The sequence below is a fragment of the Prunus persica genome, chromosome G3 (assembly GCF_000346465.2).
Source record: "Prunus persica cultivar Lovell chromosome G3, Prunus_persica_NCBIv2, whole genome shotgun sequence".
Taxonomy (NCBI): Eukaryota; Viridiplantae; Streptophyta; class Magnoliopsida; order Rosales; family Rosaceae; genus Prunus; species Prunus persica.
Window position 1 is genome coordinate 4564255 of NC_034011.1, and position 20518 is coordinate 4584772.

The following is a 20518-nucleotide window of genomic DNA, read 5'->3' on the forward strand; positions in this document are numbered from 1 at the left end:
GTATTAATTAGAGCCGTGAGAGTGTTGAGTATATTTCTATGTCTCTCTCTCACTCTTTCTCTCTCTCTCTATAGACTCTCCTTCTTAGAGCATCCATAGTGGGGAGTGTATAATGGGATGTATGTTAAATATACACCACGGGTGATCGGAATCACCCGCAATGGGGGGGTTGTAAATGAATGTATATTTACATCACCACCATGAGATGTAAATATGGATGCAATTGTACATCTATTTTTACATCTCTTGCAGATGGGATCCAGCTGGGAAAAAGAGAGGGAAAATGGAGCAAATCAATTATACATCGTTTCTCGTTGGAGCAAAAAACGTATTTACACCTCCCGAAGGTGTAAAGAGGATGTAAAAGTGGCTTTACACTCCCCCCACTGTGGATGCTCTTAACATGTCAAATTTGAATATAAAAAGTATACTAAACTATATACAAAATTGATCATAAAAAGTGTCATAAATAAAACTATCCGCAATTATCTTAGCTTCTCGAACTTTAAAATTGATGAAGTATATGCTAAATGTCCTTCATCATAGAAGACATCTTCCATGAAATAACACTTTTTCTAGTAAACATTTGTATGCATAAGGCAATATTGCTATGCATTTCTGAATGTAATTGCTATTACTTGAGGAAAAGACAACATTGCTATGCATTGATTCATTTTATGGCAGTATTAACATGAGAGAAAATGAAACGCTTTAAAAATCCATGCACATTATTTAAACGTACACTATTATGTGTCATGGATGAATGTTTGAATTTGAGACTATTAGTTTGCAAGTCGAAGTCATCTTGTGACATGAGCCACAGTAAACCCTAAACTATAACATAATATGTTTGCTGCTTGGGAGCCCTTTGTATAATCACCTTAGTTTCTAATGGCAACGGTATCTGAATCTCTATCATCTCTCATGTTTGGACTACTTGGAGCGGCCTTGTTCAAGATTCTAAAGAAGTACATAGTCTCCTATATCAATATACATAGAGAAATATCATCGGTAGCAAAAGAGATTGATGAGATCGTCCAAGAGATCATGAATTCATGAGGGTAACTAGTTTCATCATATTATATATTATCATAATTTTTAATGGTGATTTTTCATATTCATCTTCATCTTCATCTTCCTTGCTTAAACTTAATGGGGGGCTTGATTTTCGTATATTAGTTTTATTTATTTAACATTTTGATTTTCTTTTTCCTTCTTTCCATTCTTAATGTTGGATCCATATACTTGTTTTGTTTATTGGGAAATATGTTTCTATTTGATGCTCGGACTTCATTCAACCAAAAAATAAAGAAATAAAGAAAACCAATTTAGCAATTTGAATTTTCAGGCAACATGCACTATAAATCTCAAGGTCACGAGTCCTATAGCCATTCATGTTACATTTGAAACTCATGGTATATATTGACTAAGACTTAACTTGTATTGCATATGTCAATATATAGCTACCAAGACTTCTTTCTTCTTCATGGTATAGAGAAGGACGACTTCCTCGAACAATATGAAGATTGGAGTGGAGGCATATCATCAAGTTCTTGATCCGCTGACTCAACTATGCTTGACATGGTCTAGTTGTATTCTAGGAAAATATGACAAATGCCATGTAAATATATATATATATATATATTCATATTAATAATGAAATATACATTTTTTTGATTTACTATGTTATCCTTATTTAATAAATAGTTTCATTTTTTTTATTTCATTAAATATGAGTGGTTTGTGGTATTTTGAATATTTCATAATAGTTCAAAACTAAACTAAACCAAACCATATACAGTCTGACCCTGTTTTTAAACTATTTAACTTTTCCTAGTTAAAACCAAACTAAATTGATAATTATAATTTGAATTGGTCGATTTCATCGGTTTGGGTGGATTGATGCCCACCCACCACAATAATAGAGATAGACACGATGTAGTCCATAACAAAAGAGATTGATGAGATCGTCCAAGAGATCAAGAATTCGTGGAGGTAACTAGTGTCATCATATTATATATTATTATAAAAGGGCTTGTCCAATATACCCATCATTCTATAAGCAAAACTCAATTTCAAACTTAAATGACCAGTAGGATATAAGAGGTCATAGTATTCCTATGTTTTTACATCGTTGCCATCATACTTCATATTTTATTTATAATTTATTCCAAGTGTTTCATTAACTGCCATAATTGCAATTAAAACTCCTTATTAATAGCTTATCAATCACCCCATTTCTTTTGGTTTCCATTCCCTCTAACTTATCGCTTCCTATTGGGGCCGGGCATCTAAAGCCGAAATACCAAAATCGCACACTAACCATACCGTACCAAACCGGTTTCATACCGTTTCAATTGGGATGAGGAGATATTTGGTACGATACCATATCGTATCAAGGGAGTATGGTATGGTAGCGGTACTAGGTATTTGGTACTGGCTAAGAAGCATGGATAGGCCAATTTAGTGGCGTATCCCGTATCGGATACTCGTTTGGATACGATACACTTCGGATACGGTCTGATATGCATTGGATACGTATTGTAGTCAACGGATACGTTAGTTGACTAACGGATACGAGTATCCGACATTCCAAACACGAGTATCTAACTTTTCGGATACGAACCTCCAGTTGAAGTTTGCCGTTGAGGGGCTGTTTAGGAGCCCTTGGGCGCTGCGTGTGAAGAGGTAGGGGAAGAAGAAGAAGAAGATGTCAGACTGGAGGGAGGGGGAGAGAGAAGAAGAAGAAGATGTCAGACGAGAGGGAGAGAGACAGGGAGAGAAGAAGAAGATGTTAGACTGACATAATTGTTATTATCTCACGTGACGACGTGTTTGCTAAAACAAGATTTGTAATATATATTTTCTTTTTCATAGATCTGTTTATGGGTTTGGGTCTTAAGCAATAGCATTAAAATGGGCTTTGGGTAATGATATATTTGGGTGAAAAAAGCTATACATGCCTAAAAATATATAAAATCAGAAAAGAAAGCTCAAAATGCACTCTATTTATAATTTATAATTTATTTAAAATATATTTTACGTTATATATATTTATTAATATATATTAATATATATTTTTAATAACCGTATCCGTGACGTATCGTATCCTAATTTTTGAAAATTTACTGTATTTTCGTGTCTTATCGTATCGTATCGCTGTATCCGTATTCGTGCTTCTTAAGGTACCGGTCAATACCGTACCGTACCGAATACCGTAAGTTGTATAATTTTTTCATTCTGTCGCCTCAAACGCTAAACCTCGATCTCTCAGAACAAAAATGCTCTCTCACTCTCAGACTCTCAACCCGTTCGAACTGTCCTCCATAACCAACTCTCTGTCTCTCTCTCAATCTCACTGAAATTATGTATAAAATTAAACATAACCAATTTCAACTAAATTTCTTTATTAGATGTCAACAATTCTAACTGAGGCATAATAAGATCAACACACACAAGCATTAGTTTCTCTCTGTCAACTTCTTTTTTGGATTGTGCACAGATCACCGTCATCAAAACCACATTTGTTTCAAAGATAACCAACTATATCAAAACTGCAGCATATCAAATTTTTTTGCAAACATGAAAATGGGGCCTAAAAAGAGTTCTTTTGTTTTTCCTTTTCCCCCCGCATTTCCCCTTTAGGTTTCATAATAAAAAGAAGACAATTTTAGAACTAAAAACCGTTAAAACTTGACTCAGCTTTGTTATTGGGTATGGAGCTGCATAGCAAGAAAATTCTCCTTCACATACAAAATCTGCATTTGTTTTTGTTAATTACATCATGAATTGGTGCCTGATGTTTTTATTGGTTGCTGCTCTGTTTTTATCCGTCCCAATGGCCACCTGAGCTAAATTGGTTGCTGCTCTGTTTTTATTTTTATAAATTGGTGCATGATGTTTTTATTTTTATTTTTTATAAATTGTTGTGGTATACGCTGGTGAAGCAGAAACTTTATGTTGGGTTTATTCTGATTTTTATAAATTTTGGTACCGAAATGGTACCATTTCACACCGATACCGTTTTGAAACGGTATGGTACGGTACTAATTTTGGCAAACGATAATCTCATACCGTATCATACCGGTTCTAATTTCTGGTATCAGTAGCAGTACGAGCTCAATACCGTACCATGCTCAGCCCTACTCCCTATTAATACCAGATTTAGTGTCAGACATAAAGTAAAAATATACATTTTAACTTTTATGTAACTTATTAAAAAAATTATAAAAAATTTAACTTTACTTTTACGTAACTCAATTACAAATTTTTCTTAGGTTTGGTGACTGCCAGTGCCAACAATTTTTTTTAAAAAAAATTCATTCAGAAAACCGTTCACGTTTTGCTAAATTCTCAATCCATAGTAAATATAATTTATTAAAATTCCACCAAGATCTCATATATCTTGTCATTGTCCAATTTCTACAATTTATGATGGAACCATGTTAGGTAACGTTACAAACATAAATTTATGATGGAACCCTTGTGCTACTTATATATTTAGAATTTTGGTTTCTGTATATTGTCTCTAATACGTTTTCACTCATTTTCAAAATCCAAGACTTTTTCTTCAGCTTCAAACCCAAGACATTGAATCAACAAATATGATTCATGTCATTAGAGAATGGTGAATCAATAAATATGATCTTGGTTCTACTTCTTAATCTGAATGTCGTACACAACACCACTTGGATTACGTTTGTGCAAAAGTTTAGTTGGTTGTTAAAGTAGACTTATCATTTGAGCGAACTCATAACACCACGTTATCGTGTTAAACACAGCGTTATCGTAGCACGCAATGTTACCATCAAGCCGAAAGATTACTTAAGCATCTATGCAAGGAAAACTGACTAGAAGGCTATCCAAATACCTAATTATATTTCAGTTTCGTTTGTAGGTTTTTACAGTATCCTTTGTTTTGGTTTTGTTATCCTATCGTGTCTATAAAATTTGATGTTCACATGCTTTGTTTTGGTTCTTATAAATATTTTGGTTCAAAGTCTATTATTTGATGTGAAACTCACTTGAAGATTCATATGGGAAACTCACTTGATGAATGGTTTCAGGCAGTATGTTATAGGCTAAAGAAACTATGTGCATGCAAGTGTTTATAGTTGAGCTTACACTGTTCTTCAGACTTCAAACTCTCCATGGACAAGTGTAACAAGTTGACACAGCGGAATTTAAACATGAACAAATATATCTGCTCCAAGCCGAAAGAAAGAAAAAAAATGATTCTTTGGTGAAATGGAGCACCAGTTGAAGTCATTGTACATGAACCAGAGGAAACACAAAAATATGGGAGTTGCAGATTTCAGTCTGAAACCAAGTAAAACAAGAGTGAATTTATTAACCAAAGCTTACTTCCTATCTTAATTACATACATATTGTCTCCTACCCGAGATAAGAAAACGTACATCTCGAGTGTCCGTAAATCACTCTATTCACATGTTTCAGGGAAAGGTATAGAAGCACAACAATGGTAATATCCGTTGTCATCAAACACAAACCTTTGTGAAAGATGAGCTTCATGGATAAGATACTCTCCCCATTCCTGGGATCCATACTGCTTGAAAATGCCACGGGCATCAAAGGATTGAACCTTTCTCGTTCGATTCGTCCTGCATATTGCAATCTCATATATCACCCACAAGCAAAAGAAACTTTAAAAGGATAAACACTTAAGGGCCCCAACACTTCGGAGCACCTAATAAACACCAGAGTAAAAGAAACTTTAAATCACTACAGAAATGGCAGCAACACCTTTTGCTATGCCTTGCATTCATCACGGTTGCATGCAACTGCAATTCAAAAGGACAAGACTCTCGTATTAACTCTTACAGTGGGATATATAATTGAAACTAAAAACAACCAAAATTAAGAGTGCCAAAAGCAGACACAGCAGAAAGATCATATACAATACCTTTAATTTCTGATTAGCATCTTTCTCTAGAACAAGCCCAGCTTTAGTATATGCATCGGTAATGACTTCTAAGAAAAGCTAAAGAAATTTAATAGAAGTATTAAATCGATATAAATAACTTCAACCCAGACTAGAAAATTTTTATTTTCTTATTCTATTGATTTCAGGTACAACAAACACAAAAATGAAATATAATGAATGCTTATAAAACTAGGATACGACAAGCACGCAGAAGTCTCCCCTCGCTGCCAATTTCTTCAACAGGAGCATAGACAACACCAGCTTTGGCCAAGGAACCTCTCATACAATTCTGCAAGGACATGAAACATCTCAAGTGTTAAATAGCACATAACCAAAATCATAGGAAAAGAAAATAGCATCAACCCCACTCTGGCCATCACCAATAAAAGGCATATGAAAGCCACATAGGATGCGAACAAGACAGTGAAGTCAATACATATATGAGACAATGAAAGCTAAGCAATCCTTCACAGCAAAACCAAGGCTTTTATTCACAACATGCTTGTATTTATTTATTCAAAACAAAGGTAAATATTATTTATTGTCAGAAGTCAAAACTTACTGCTTTTGGTAAAGGTGCTCAAGATGAATCCATTATGACAAGTGAACAATGTAAAATTTGAAAACATGTCAGACAGTGCAAAGATTGGTTACTTCAAACTTTTTTACTAGTAGCCAGAGGTATAAACTACAAGAATAAAATCTTAACCTCAACAAAATCATTTTTAACTTAAAAGTTTAAAAACATGGGCTGATGCATTATCATATCCTTGCTCCACATAATTAGCTAACACACTATTTGGTTTAGTAGAAAGGGTGAAGAAAGAATCATACCAGTCCCTGAAGTCTTATGGAGACAGGACGATTATCTAAGGCTTCGATCACTTTTGAAGAGACGCTCTGGATAGAAACACACAACATTTTATTTCAAGTAGGCCCCTGTCAGCCTATTTTTATTTGATTCAGTTACACTTACCTGCAAAACCTCAATAGCTGCATGAACTCGGTCTTTGTTCCACAACTTCAGCATAAGCACAGTTAAGTGAAACGTTTTTGGTTTAATGAATATTGACTTTTCAATTCCCAAGTCTGTCAAGTGCACAGATTGAAATGAGATTTTGACCGAGGAAAAAGAGGAAAAGAGAGACACAAATACACAAAGTGTTTAGGAAGAACAAGCAAATGATCCTCAATAAGTTCGAATGAATGCAACAAATACAGAAATTAAACAAGTAATATCTTATGGGGGAAACAGTTAACAGTGACCCAATCAACAACTTCATGGAAACTAAATAATCTTCATGGAAACCAAATAATATCACTATCATTATATTCAAACCGTTAACTCCTTAAGCCTCATGCATCATGATTCTTTTCCATCTATAATAATATTTCCGTACCAGATAGGGTGGAAGCCTTTGATGTTTTAGGAGCATAACTGACAAGAGGTATCTGAGTTAGATTCACTTTAACTTGCTCACTGTCACCTTCAACATTAAGTTCAACTGGGACATCAGTTCCTTTCTCTAACTTTTGGTCTTCTCCTTCATTCTCAGAAGTATCTTCATTTGAATCACTATTCATTTTCTCATCTACACAAGAATCACTAATTCCCAGGATGGAGTTCTGAAAGTTGACAAGCTTATCAACTAATTCAGGATGTATTGCCAATGGAAGTGAAATGAAGTGAGAGTAATCAAGATTTTGGCTCTTAACTGCCTGTATGTTTAAGGAGAAAGTAAGATGTTAATTATGTGTAACAGTATGCTCTGAATGGCAAAAGAAAGACGAGTGATGAGGGACAAATTGTGTATACAAAGGAATGGGCATAAGCTCTAAACAAATAATAATGACTTGTATTAAATAATTGGTAAAAAAAATTGAGAGAAATTAAAAATAAAACAGAACCACCCCTTCTTCTGCAAAACTACATTGCTAGGCAACTAACCTCATCAATTATAGTATGTATCTTCTCAGAAGCTCTAGATATACTTTCCATTGAGATGCCTTCAATAACTGTGAAAGATAACCAGGTAAAAATAGTTAAACCACATTCACATTCCCCAGACTGTCTGAATCCTCATGTAAGAATACAAGATTATATGAACTTGGCTAATATGTCCTGTCACAATTATGAAAGAGTTGAACAACTGTAGACCTGAACAATTTCTATTTGATCATAAAGTCAAACTCTTGTTAACCTTTAAGTTAAAACTTACTAACTGAATCCTCCTCCTTTGATGAGGGGATTATAATCTTAACTCCCATCTCATCTTCAATCTCTCTCTGTGTAGATCCCCTGACACACACAACAAACAATAATAATTACAATATATGAGAAAGTAATCCTATAAATATACTTTTATAAAACATTTACATGCTGAACTATGTACCCTTTTCCTCTAATAAAGCGAACCAAAGAAGCACCAACCTGCATAGCAAGGAAGAATGTGAGAACAAAATAAACAGAACGAGTGTCATCAAGGCAACAAAAAAGTGAGTAGTAGGAACGTAAAAGGGTAGAATGGGGTATGCAATGACTAGCATTATGAGAAATGCCTTTGAAGTCCAATGTGCCGTAAGCAATACCAGCACCAATTCTATAAAAATCCTAGAAAATTCCTACCATAAGATGATGATACAACTGATTTTGTTTCTATTCAGCACTCACTCAGGCACTGATCCTGAACTCTTCCAACCTCCCCACCCCCAAACACAAACAAAAGAAAAATATCTTGAAAATCTCAATTAAACTGTAAAACTAAGCAAAAACATATGGTGCGGCCTGATAACCTTATGGACCAGAAAAATAGAATTTTCAACAAAATCATGCCTCAACTGAAATTGAGTGCTTTTCAGTAGAAACCACTGATTCTCCTCTGAAGACTGTCTTTTCTCCATTATCTTGCAATGCACTGGAACTAGCAGTAAAGTTCGTTGCAGCCACCTCTACGACATTGTGAGCACTTGAAATTCTGGTAGATGTGCAATGGTGCACTTCTTGGACTTGAGTATCAGATTCCAGCTCATCTGTGGTCACCTTTACTGAGCATTCTGCAAACCAATAAATCTGTAATAAAATCTGGACAGTAACCAATCATTACGCCTATAAAAAAAATTATTTTTCCAACCCAATCGATCATAAGTTTAACAATCGCTGACCAATAATGTGTATAGATCATTATACAAAGTTGTAGATATAATTACATGTTTCAGTATGTCTCAATATTAATCTAAAAAATAAGAGAAACTTTACTGCAATTAGTATCTAAAGCTCAAAGGATTAGAATCAATGTGAAAAGTTGCTGGCTTCTATTAGCCTAGACTACATGATGATATTTAACGGTAACCCACCTTCATTGGAAGTGGCTTGAGTACTGACTGGTCTCCATACAGCATTAGTTGTTCTGATCTTTTTGTTACGATCCCTGCCACGTTGCTTATCTTTTCCACCACCCATTTTAATATTATAGCTCAAACCACAATAACCACGGTATCCCTGTCACACGGGTATGAGTCACAAAAATATCTACTTGAAAGCCCAGAAAGCATCACAAAGTGACAACTACCTCCAGTGAAGTCTAAAATCAAGTTCATGGATACAAAAATTCTCCTCAAAATCAAGTTCTGTTCCCTCCTTTGTTTTGTGCATAGTATTGAATTAATCTTTGGGAAAAAAGAAAAACCTATCCAAACTACTTCATTAGTTTCTCTTTGCAAATAATTAATCCTAGATCACTCAACGAACCCAACAAAATGCTTTTCTGAAACCAAAATCAAAACACACAGTTTCATAGGCAGAGTAGAGACATAATGATGGCATCAGATTGAGTTTCTTTTGCATTAAATGCATAGTGATATTTGTACTGATTTAAACCCAAAACGAAAAAGGAATGACAATTAAAAAGCACTATGACAATTAAAAAGAACTAACCAAGAAATGATTCACTGGCTCCAATGCAACATAAGCAGTAGTAAATTTCAGAACTCGATCCACTCTGCAATTTTCAAATATAGGGATTAAAAGATCATTTCTTTAACTCTCCTCCTCGTAAAAAATCAAAAATGGTTTATTTTTCCACGAAACAAAACTGAATTCTACAGCTGAATCAGATATATGGAAGACAAACATAGGAACCCAACAAAAGAAAAACGATAATGTTAATTAAAAGCATGCTGACTTTGATAAATTAATTAGGCGTTGTTTGGCGACGGAGAATTCAGCAACTGAATTGTTGAGCCTTTTTTTAATTATTTATAGTTAGCTCAATGAATAAGGTATAGGAGGCAAACAGAGTGTTAGAAGAACTAAAAGAAGAGTATGCGTTCAGTACCTGAAGAGGGACCTGGAAGCTAACATTAGCAGTAGCCGTTATTATGTGATGTCTCTGAAGAAGAAAAGGCAAAGGTTCGATGGAGGAGACACAGATGGATTGAGTTCAGTTCTGATGACACGTATCTTTTTGCAAGTGCGAACAGGGACTGCAATAGTAACTTACAAAAGGGTCCATTGGGCCCAAAGGCCCAATTCTAAATGCATCATCATAAGCACATTTTCTTTCCTAATTTGAGAAAATTATACCAATCTCTCACTTTAATTTATTCTTGCATCCGAAAGTCTATATTCAATTTTTTCTATTCTCAAACACCGCTAAGAAAATTCTTGTCCATGTAAGAGCATTCGCAATTATGCTTTTTATTTTTTGGTTAGAATTTAGTTAAAAATATATAAAAGTTATTTTAGAAGTTCTCTATAAAATTTGAACTCCAATCATACCCCTATTTAACGTAGTCATAAATACTATAATTATTTTTTAATTCAACATAATTATCTCTATACAAAATAATATTAAAAAAGAATAAAATATACATAAAACAAAGCAGTATTAAGCTAGTAGGAGTTCTTTCTCTCTTCTCAGATTTAGGAGCTCTTAGAAGTCTCCCTAGTTTAGAAGGTGGATAAGGAGCATGGTTGGAGTTGTATTTTTTCAATTCCTCCCTAAAATATGTTTAAGGAGGTGGTTTAAGGAGCCCATTGCGTTGTTTTGTTTTGTTTTGTTTTATTTTTTTTTAAAATCAAACAACATTAAGTGAAGGAGATTACTTTACATGTAAATGGACTTTTGACACTAATCAATTTTCATAACCTTTTTCTTTTCTTTAAATTGTTTTAACTTTCTTTGTTTTGAAATTTGACAAGTGTCAAATTCTTATTTGCTTTGAGAATGAGCTCTTAATTTGAAGAAGCCAAATTTTTCTCTTTTTAAAATTAAATCTACGAGGTTGCAAATATGTTTACACCTAAGCAAAGAAAAGAAAAATGAATCAACATGTGACACCTAAGCAAGGATGTGAAGCTAGGTGGACTTCAATCTAATTAAAAACTTAATTATTCTAAAGATAATAAATAAATAAAATGCATGCTGAAGATTATCCGTGGAATTCTTTTTTTATTAGGGCAAAAGACTTAATTAAATCCCATGATTGTAAAAGCAACTAAAGTAGTTTTATGAGGAATTAAGAAAAAAAGGAATGGATACTTTAACCTTTGTCATAAGATCCCAAATCAGTCATATTCCATACTTGATCCACAAGTGATCAAATAGTCTCGGTTGAAGGCAAGAATACACCCACAACTACTTCAACCTCTCTACATTTTCAAGCTTTGAACAAGGAAGAGACACAACTTGACCAATTTATTAGGCCAATCTTCAAACACTTGATCTCATCTCAGCCATGGTTTGTGTAGGAGTTTTTTTTGGCTGCTTACGACCCCGTTCTGTCAAAGGTTATATTCTCTCAGCCTTGGCCATAATTGGCATTCTATTTGGCTTGCGAATCCTTTGTTACATCGTCTATCGGTGCTTCAAGAGGGAAATGCAGCATCCTCACAGCCCTCGCATCGAGCAAAACCCAAACGATGGGTTGGAAATGCAGCCATGGGAGATTCATGCTCACCACCCTGCAACTATGAGCAGAAATTAGAACCAAATTCGTGAAGTTTACGGGCCAGAATCACCAGCAGGTTATACGTATTATCTCTGAAATTCTAAACTTACAAAAAATTGATAGCTTGCTTCTCTGTTGCAAATGTATAATGCAGTCAACTTTGGATCAAATATTTTAGTTGGTCCCATATGAGCCCATTGTGGATCCTTTCTTCTTTGTAATTCAATAATGGTATAAGATCATTACAACTGAATCAGTATAAGTTAGGCCGAAAAACTTGTATGAAATGGGGATAACACTGTTTTGTTATTCACAACCAATTACATTGTTACGTGAAAAAGTTATCATACGCAGCATACCGTGATTGACCAAAAATAGCAAAACAGTGCTATCCCCGTTTCATGTAAATATTTTTCCAAATTAAAGGTCATGTCATATATGATTGAGATTACCAATAATCTTAATTCAACTTGACTTATTTTTTATTTATCTTTTTATCCATGTGACGCCTATTTGTCACCTGCATAAACCAAAAACACAAAAGTGAGTCCCACAAAAACAGCACCATAAACTAGCGGAACTCTTGACTTGGATTGAAATGAATTAAATCTTAGACAATAAAATATAATTAAAAAAAAATGACAAACTAGTCATTGGTGGTGACTGTAAAAATAGGAGTTAGAATTAAGAATAGGCCTAAATCCAATCCCCTCTTTAAAAAACCAAATCCTCCAGCCATTTTAACACATCACTCTCTTATATATAAAATTACAATAATTTAATATTGTAATTTAAAAAATAAGATTATAAAATGATTACATATATACAACAAGCATGCCTATTTCTAGGAATAATTGGCCAAAAATTCAACTAAAATCATACCAAATCTGTTCTACATTATATATACATATATAAAATAAGGAACATGACCTTTCAAGACTATCTGCATAGCTGCAACAAAAATTTATTGTATATACTTGAAATATGGTTCCACATATAATAAGCAACCAGTTTTATACTAATATGAGGGGTATTGTATTTGAATTGCGTCTCTCCTAATATCACTTATATATATATATATATATATATGAAAAATAAAAAATAAAATCCACGCATGAGCAAAGTCGTAATTAATAGACATACACCAAAGTTATGTACACATATGAGATATGTATACAAGTTAGCTATAGCTAGATCCCTAATTGAAGAAGTCCCCTTCCCTTCTAGAGCTCAAAATACTCGCACCCATTTTGCGTTGAAGTCATGTTTTCAGCAACTTTATTTGTGCAGGTCACACGCCACACTTTAAGAACCCCATCAAGACTCCCAGTGCAAATTGTGCAACCCTCCTCAGTCTCTTCCCCTAATCGTCCATAAAATGCCGCGACACACCTGATTGGGCCTCTGTGCCCCACAAGCACTGCTAGACACGTGTGCTGGCCATCCTCTACATCCCTAGACCAAATCCTACTGGTTGAGTCAGCGGACCCACTCACCACGTAGTTCGCCACGCTGGCCAAACACATCACTGCATGTGTGTGGCCTTGGAGTGTACCCCCATACTGCAATTGGCCTGAGAACCAGCCCTTGAGCCAATAGTGTATGTACCCGTCGGTGCACCCGCCGTAGAGGACCCCGCCATCTGAGGTTAGGGTTAGGGTTTTGACCGGAGAGCACTTGGCGGGTAGAGTCATAGTGAGTGAGTGAGGAAGCTGGTCGCCGCTGCAAAAGTTACGACGCCAGACTCGGATTGTAGCATCGTCTGAGGCTGTGTAAAGGATCCCGTCGTCGGCGACAATGATGGCATTGATGGGCCCAGAATGAGCTTGGATGGTCTCAATGCACTTAAGGTCCGAAATTCGCCACACTTTGACTGTTTTGTCTGTGGAAGCTGAGTATAGGATGTCCTCGGATACATGGATAGCTAGTGATGTTACAGCACCCGTATGCTTTATCTGTTACATAGATAGAAATATTAATCAAAGTAAATTTGACTAAGTTTTTGTAGCAAATTGCAATTATAACAACAAAAACCAAGAACAAGAATGATATGCGATGGATTCATCTATTACTAGTACTAATTAATGACTGTTCCTGTGTTCCATCTACTAATTTTAGCATAAGAGAGGGAAAATTTAATTCGCACTTCATCCTGTCTTGTCTAATAATGGTCATAAAAGACGACCAACAAAATCTATGAATTCAATAAATCAGCTCCAAATGTGGTAGTGGGATATGCATTCATGTGTACCGTTGGCCAGTCCCAACGTCGACAATCTCTCAATAGCTAGAAATCATTTTACAATATGAATTCTTACAAAGTTCTTTTCATACAAATCCAACTATAATTATATGTACAGCAACAAATTTATTTTAATGGACCGCTAATTACTCGAATTTCTATGAGAGATGTGATCATTAGATGAACCCAAAAAAAACAATTTAGAAGGCCAAGAAGTCTAAATATCTTAATCTGGAGGACCACTACATAAATTTAATTCCAAAATTGTCTATAATACTAGGTTGGGGCATCCAAGTCCATATATATGTGATTTCCCTATCCGATTTCACCATCTCACTCTTCCTTTGACACATTGGGGCATCATAATTAATGGTCTCTCCAAAGTTTCAACCCCTACATGTCACACTCATCAATATTCCCAAAAAAAAAAAAAAAAACTCTTACCCTCCCAAAACCTACCATTAATTAATAAACAAAAAGAAGAAATATATCAAACATTGAGTACTTACAGTCTTATCTTTGCCGGCAATGTATAAGCTCCGAACATAACTTCCGGTCTTTGGAATAGTAGCCAACCTGACATGCTTCAACCCCCCATCCCATGCTCTCTGCCAAACCCTAACCTTGCCGTCGCCATAAGCTGCATAGATCTTGTCATGGGAAACTTCGATTGCCACAACCATGCAAGCCTTGGCCTTGAGCTGCCCACATTCTGTGAACTCAGGGAGCTTCCAGAGCCTTATGAGGTTGGTGGTGGAGCCGGTGTAAACGAGGCCGTTGGATGCGGCAATGGACAAGATCTGGCCGTCCTTTTGGAGGACGGAGGAGATGCAGCGGTAGGCGGTGAGGAGGTCGGGGTTCTTGGAGGAAGTAGGAATGAGAGGGTGGAGGGGAGAGGAGGTTGGGGAGGCATGGAGGCTTAGGGTTTGGGAGAGGGAGGAAGGAGAGTTGGTAGGGTGTGGTGGGGTGTATGGGAAGTGTGAGAAGGATGGGGCTTCCTTGTTTGAAATGCTTCTGAACATGTTTTGGTTTTGTGTATTTTCTTCTGTTGTTGGTGTGATTTTGGGTTTAGGTTTGGTTGAAAAAGATGGGGTTTGGGGAGAGTTGGAAGAGCAGTAGGGAAGCCATTTTCTTTGTCTCAAAATGCAGCAAAGGAGGGGTTCTTCTTTTGGTGCATACATTTTGGTGAAATGAAATGTATAAATGCTGCGAAATTGGGCCAGTGGCGAGCACTGGTGGTGTGTAAATGTTTATAAATGCGATGGGCTCGTAATTTAGAGTAAGATGTGACAACACATACGTATACGATACATATTCCATATCTCTAACGTCTTTTACAATTTTATAGTTTATATATTTTACTTTACTACCCGAAAGTTTACCAAAATTTAGACTTTACTACATCAAATTTTTTTCATATCAACTTCGTACACAAAATTTGAGTTTTCTACTATTTTCATACATCCGTTAGTCATTCCATCAAATATTTCATAGTTTTAACCACATATGGCTTACCTAACACTAGGCCCGGGCACAAATCAGTTTGGAACGGTAGAGGACTCTTCCGTTAATTAATAGAGATATTTAGTGATATACCCATTTCTAGCACTAATATTATAAATAAACCCTACACAATTGAATTCCTATAAACAAACCCAAAAAAAACCCAAAAAATGATAGCTGGCCTTATTGAATTTAATATTAATTATTAAATTACTTTGATGCCCTATTGAGTGCTTTGGGTATTTTTATGAGATTTTGGGGTTGGGCTTGTTTTAAGAAATTGATGGCAGTTTTGTAATTTATAAGAAGTTAAAAGCTTTTTTGTTATGTTGTAAATGGGCTTTGGGTGTGTTTCTAAAGTCCATTTTATATAGGGTATTTTTATAATTTTGGCCCCCATATTGGGTATAATAGTGAATCTCCCTAATTAATAACCCTTCAGTAGACCAATTTCTCTTCCATTAACCAACCATTAAAACCTTTAATTACTCGGATCGCTTAACCGCTTATTTAATTAAGATTAATTCAATAATCCGGTAGTACCATTTTAACAAAAAATCTTGAATTAATTTTTTTTTTTTTTTACTAATGCCAGTTGAAAAACTCCAACTCAGCATTTAAGAAAATGCCCTATAGACAAAGATATGTCAAATTCAGGGAATCCGTCTTTCTTTACCAGGGATCATTTGCAGAGGTTTTAGTGAGGAGTTGGCAAATTCATACTTGCATATATTAATATTTAAATGTTGGTACTTAAATAATGAAACGTCTATAGAATATAGCACCATGACAAATGCAAGACAGTAGTATTATAGGCTTATATTCTAACTAGTATTTGTGTATGTGTATATATAAAGAGAGAGAGTTTTTATTGAGGGATCTCTCAAATAAACTTATTTGAGGGACACTCTATAGGGCCTATTCTATATTGTATTTCATTAATCCAAACAATCTATTTGTAGATATTCATTCAAAAATCATCTCTACACAAAATCACTTGAATCCGATATCATTTGACCACTCAATTGAATTATTGAAATTTAAGTACTTTCTTGAATTATCGTGTTCATTGATTTTGTTGGTCTCAATTAGATGCCTTAATAATTTTCAATTTGCAAGATTTTTTGCGAGGATGATCTCTGAATGAAAATGTGAAAAAATAGATTATTTGGATCGCTGAAAAATAATTTGTAGGGAACCCTAAATGATATCCCTCAAATAAAATTATTTGAGAAATTCATCAATAAAAGGAAACTGTATATATATACAATTTTGCTCACATCAGGATGACTGGATTTTAATTAAAATGCAGACACTAAAGGTGAAACGTGAGATCAATCCAATGATATTGCAGCTTTGATATGTATTAATTGACAAAAACATCTTTACTATTGGCATGTGTATACTTCTTATGTATATACGTATGTGTGTTTTACATATACACACACATGATAACAAAAAATAGATCATATACATTAATTCGGTTCGGTACGAATTTTCGTCAAATTAGAATTATTGTTACTTGATTTTTTAATTGATACGGATCGATCTAAAGAATAAAAATTTAAAATTTCAACAAACCAAATCAAACCAAACTATCAATACAATACGATCGATACATGGATTTTTGGGATGAGATCCCCCACCCAACCTAACACTAACGGGTACCATTCATTGATCACCATATAGCTAACACCACCAACGGAGTTTCTTCTCATTCAATTCCATTATCCTTTTTTTTCCCAAACAATCAAGAAAGAAAGGGACCCACACTTGCCCCAAGGCTCTCTCCTCTCTCTCACTCCCTCTCACTCCCTCACTTTCCATTTCTCACACAATGCCACTCCCTCCTTCATCTTCAACCCAAAGATCACCAACCAAAATGCTCGAACGAGCCCTCTCCTCCCGCCGGAACGCGCTCTACGCGGACGAAGCCGCGGCCGAAAACGATGCCGTAGCTGCCGACGAGTCCAAAACCAAGAAACACTTGCCCATCTCCTTCTTCACAACCCGAATCACCAACTACTTGACCCGAACCGGACCAGTCTGGCCCTGCCTCCTCCTTCTCGCTCTCGTCCTCCTCCTCATCTTCTCCCTCATCTTCAACTCCCGGAGATTCGTCTGCGTCTCGCCTTACGACCCGGTTTCTCGCTCCGGCTTCTTCGGGTTCGATGGCCTCGAATCGGATTTTGGATCCCTTGGCGTGCCCTGGTGTAAGTATATCCGACTTGAATCGCATTTCTGTAAAGTCTTATTCTTCAGTGATAGATTGATGGATCTGGATGTTGTTTTGATGTCGATGTCAATTTCGGATCAAGGGTTTGCTAGCGTTTCGGGCTTCGTTTCGTTGCCATCAATAAAAGATGTAGAATTTTTTGGTAACTGAGTAATTGGGGAGCTTGGAATCAATTTCAAGTCTTTCACTTTATGGGTTTGTAAGAAAAGTTGGAAAATTTAGCTCAGTTGAGTTGACTTGAGTGAACAATGAATTTAGTTGCACTGGCATAGTAGTAGCTTCATTAAGTTGATATTTCAAAAGGAATTGTGATGTGCGTATTTTGGATTGTAGTTCTTGCTGGTATGAGATATGTTTATATTTACAAACTTTTCTTTATGTTTTAGACTTGTCTAGCATTTGTTCATAATCAAAGTGTGGCAAGCCAACCATTCTGACTGAATTTAGCACCCCCATTAAAATCTGCGGTATAGAAGTCTAATTAAAGTTAGGATTTTTTGCATTAAATATGAGGGCCAATGCCCATATTTGAGGATTTTTTGCTTAATGTTCTTGAAGTTGGTAGTATGTGAACCCTGGTGGGTTCTTTATGAGTGAATGTGGGGAATTTTGAGTTATTTTATTGCGTTTAGAATCCTTGCTTTTGGTTTGAGTTCCTGGGTTCATACCTTTGTTTGATTCTTATAATGTTATCCTTGGCAAAAGGCAGATCGAAACATGGAAAAACAGTTGAATGGACATCAAAGGATTTAATCAAGGGCTTGGAAGTGTTTGTACCTATATATGAAACACGACCAATAAAAAACAACCAGTTTGGGATGGGTTTTGACCACAGCTTTGGGCTCTGGTTCATTGCGCAGTGGCTGAAGCCAGATCTGATGATTGAGAGCGGGGCTTTCAAGGGGCATTCCACTTGGGTTTTGCGGCAAGCAATGCCAGACACGCCAATTATAACCCTTACACCACGGCATCCTGAAAAGTATTTAAAGAAGGGGCCTGCATATGTTGATGGGAACTGCACTTACTTTTCTGGAAAAGACTTTTTGGATTTTGGAAGTATTGATTGGCGAAAACTAATGAAGAAACATGGGATTACTGATCTCGGCCGTGTTCTTATTTTTTTCGATGACCATCAAAATGAACTCAAAAGGTACTTACAATATCTCAATGTAATTGTGCTCCTTCCACTCATTGTTGAACGATCACTAGAAATCCTGATTGCTGACTTTTTCAAATTTTATGCTCTGGTGAGCAGAGTTCGGCAGGCTCTGAAAGCTGGTTTTCGACATCTAGTTTTCGAGGATAATTATGATACTGGAACAGGAGACCATTATTCCTTAAGGCAGATATGTGATCAACCCTATATAAGAGGTTCATGCTCTCTCTCGTTATTTTTCGGTTTTCAACTATTTTTTTGTCATTTTCTTTATGTTATAATATGCAATCATGCGTTTGCCCTCTTTCTTTCTTATGAAGGCCAAAGTAACTTTAGTTGATGTAGTACGGATTGAATACTGGTAAATAATTTTGTTAAATAAAAGAAACCATAGTAGTATAACCAAGGAGTGAGTAATTGCTGAAAGACTAAGTGTGTGGCCAAATACGTACCTCATTTTTGTAGAAATGTGTGTTTTTCTTTGGCTTGTGGTTGAATAGTTTTTGGGTTTTTTTCCCCATAGAATTATCTTTTTCATCTGTTGGTTATGGTTTATTGCTTCAACAAGTAATTTTTTTACTGTAGATTTGGTCTTATTTTTTTCTTTTGGGTGCTGCAGGAGGTGGTCACAGCTGCTTTAAAGACAGTGATGAAGCTAGGATTAGGTCAAGAAGGAAGAAGTTCTGGGAGAAAGCAGTGGATATTGACGAACTTTGTGGCCCAGGTGAAGCATGGTGGGGTGTCAGAGGATATATGCTGGATGACTTTAACAACAGTAAAAGTAATAAGCTGATTTCGTTTTCAGAACATTTTCAGAATAGTCGGTTTGTTGAATCAATTCTTGATGTTTACTGGGAGGTGCCACCAGTGGCAGGTCCATCCCTCACCCATCAAACTAGATATGATCCTGCTCGTGCAGTAACTCCCGTTGTTGAAGATGGCCGGTATGGCTTATTCCAACGGCTTGGTTTAACCAGACTCGATCCTTCTGTATTTAATGGATATACTCAGATGGCTTACCTTCAGATATATAAACAGTAACTTTAGAGCTGTCTAGATTCAGATACGTTATTTAGCTTTCAATAGTTGTTCATATTATGCAATATGCATGCATTTTTCTCAATAGCTTTTCCACTCGTTTATTTCCTTTGATCTATTTGTCTTTCTATCGTCAATTTGTGGAATCAATCTGAGTGACAATTGTTCTGTACTAGTAACTTAGTAAGTATCATGTCATAGCTGGACCATTTTGACTTGTTTTCAGCTGTCCAGTTTCTTATTTGAACTGATTCAGTTAACTTGTCTGTTGTAATATTTATAAATTCAATTAATTCAAGATTTCCTTGTTGTCAGTAGCCTGTTCCTATGTCAAATTTCAGTTCCAGACCAAGTTCTCTATCCAAAACTTAATAGCTGCATGGTTTTAGTTTAATGACAGTTATGTTTGAATTTTGGAAACGCTATGGTTTAATCTCTAGAACAAGATGA

General features: G+C 35.6%; 3 protein-coding genes across 4 annotated transcripts; 1 reads left to right on the forward strand and 2 right to left on the reverse strand.

The window, feature by feature from the left end:
- LOC18782557 lies at window positions 5217-10421 on the reverse strand. Of its 2 annotated transcripts, XM_007215194.2 has the most exons (14): window positions 10279-10421; window positions 9879-9942; window positions 9299-9443; window positions 8778-8998; window positions 8338-8375; window positions 8164-8243; window positions 7893-7960; window positions 7345-7663; window positions 6921-7033; window positions 6779-6844; window positions 6143-6233; window positions 5924-5991; window positions 5764-5801; window positions 5217-5621 (listed from the first exon to the last, which is right to left on the reverse strand). In XM_007215194.2, exons 1-14 carry the CDS (start codon window positions 10302-10304, stop codon window positions 5441-5443), a joined length of 1518 nt encoding a protein of 505 aa, XP_007215256.1. In that variant the 5' UTR covers window positions 10305-10421; the 3' UTR covers window positions 5217-5440. The 2 variants fall into 2 exon arrangements, with proteins under 2 accessions (XP_007215256.1, XP_020416304.1); XM_020560715.1 differs by lacking the exon at window positions 5217-5621 and having other exon boundaries at window positions 5770-5801; window positions 5924-6001.
- On the reverse strand, window positions 12988-15429 carry LOC18781966 (protein JINGUBANG). Its single transcript, XM_007216323.2, has 2 exons — window positions 14645-15429; window positions 12988-13848 (listed from the first exon to the last, which is right to left on the reverse strand). Exons 1-2 carry the CDS (start codon window positions 15314-15316, stop codon window positions 13117-13119), a joined length of 1404 nt encoding a protein of 467 aa, XP_007216385.2. The 5' UTR covers window positions 15317-15429; the 3' UTR covers window positions 12988-13116.
- Window positions 17297-20385, forward strand: LOC18783032. The gene is made up of 4 exons (XM_007217663.2): window positions 17297-17851; window positions 18580-19024; window positions 19130-19245; window positions 19650-20385. The coding sequence occupies exons 1-4, from the start codon at window positions 17476-17478 to the stop codon at window positions 20069-20071; spliced, it is 1359 nt and encodes a 452-aa protein (XP_007217725.1). The 5' UTR covers window positions 17297-17475; the 3' UTR covers window positions 20072-20385.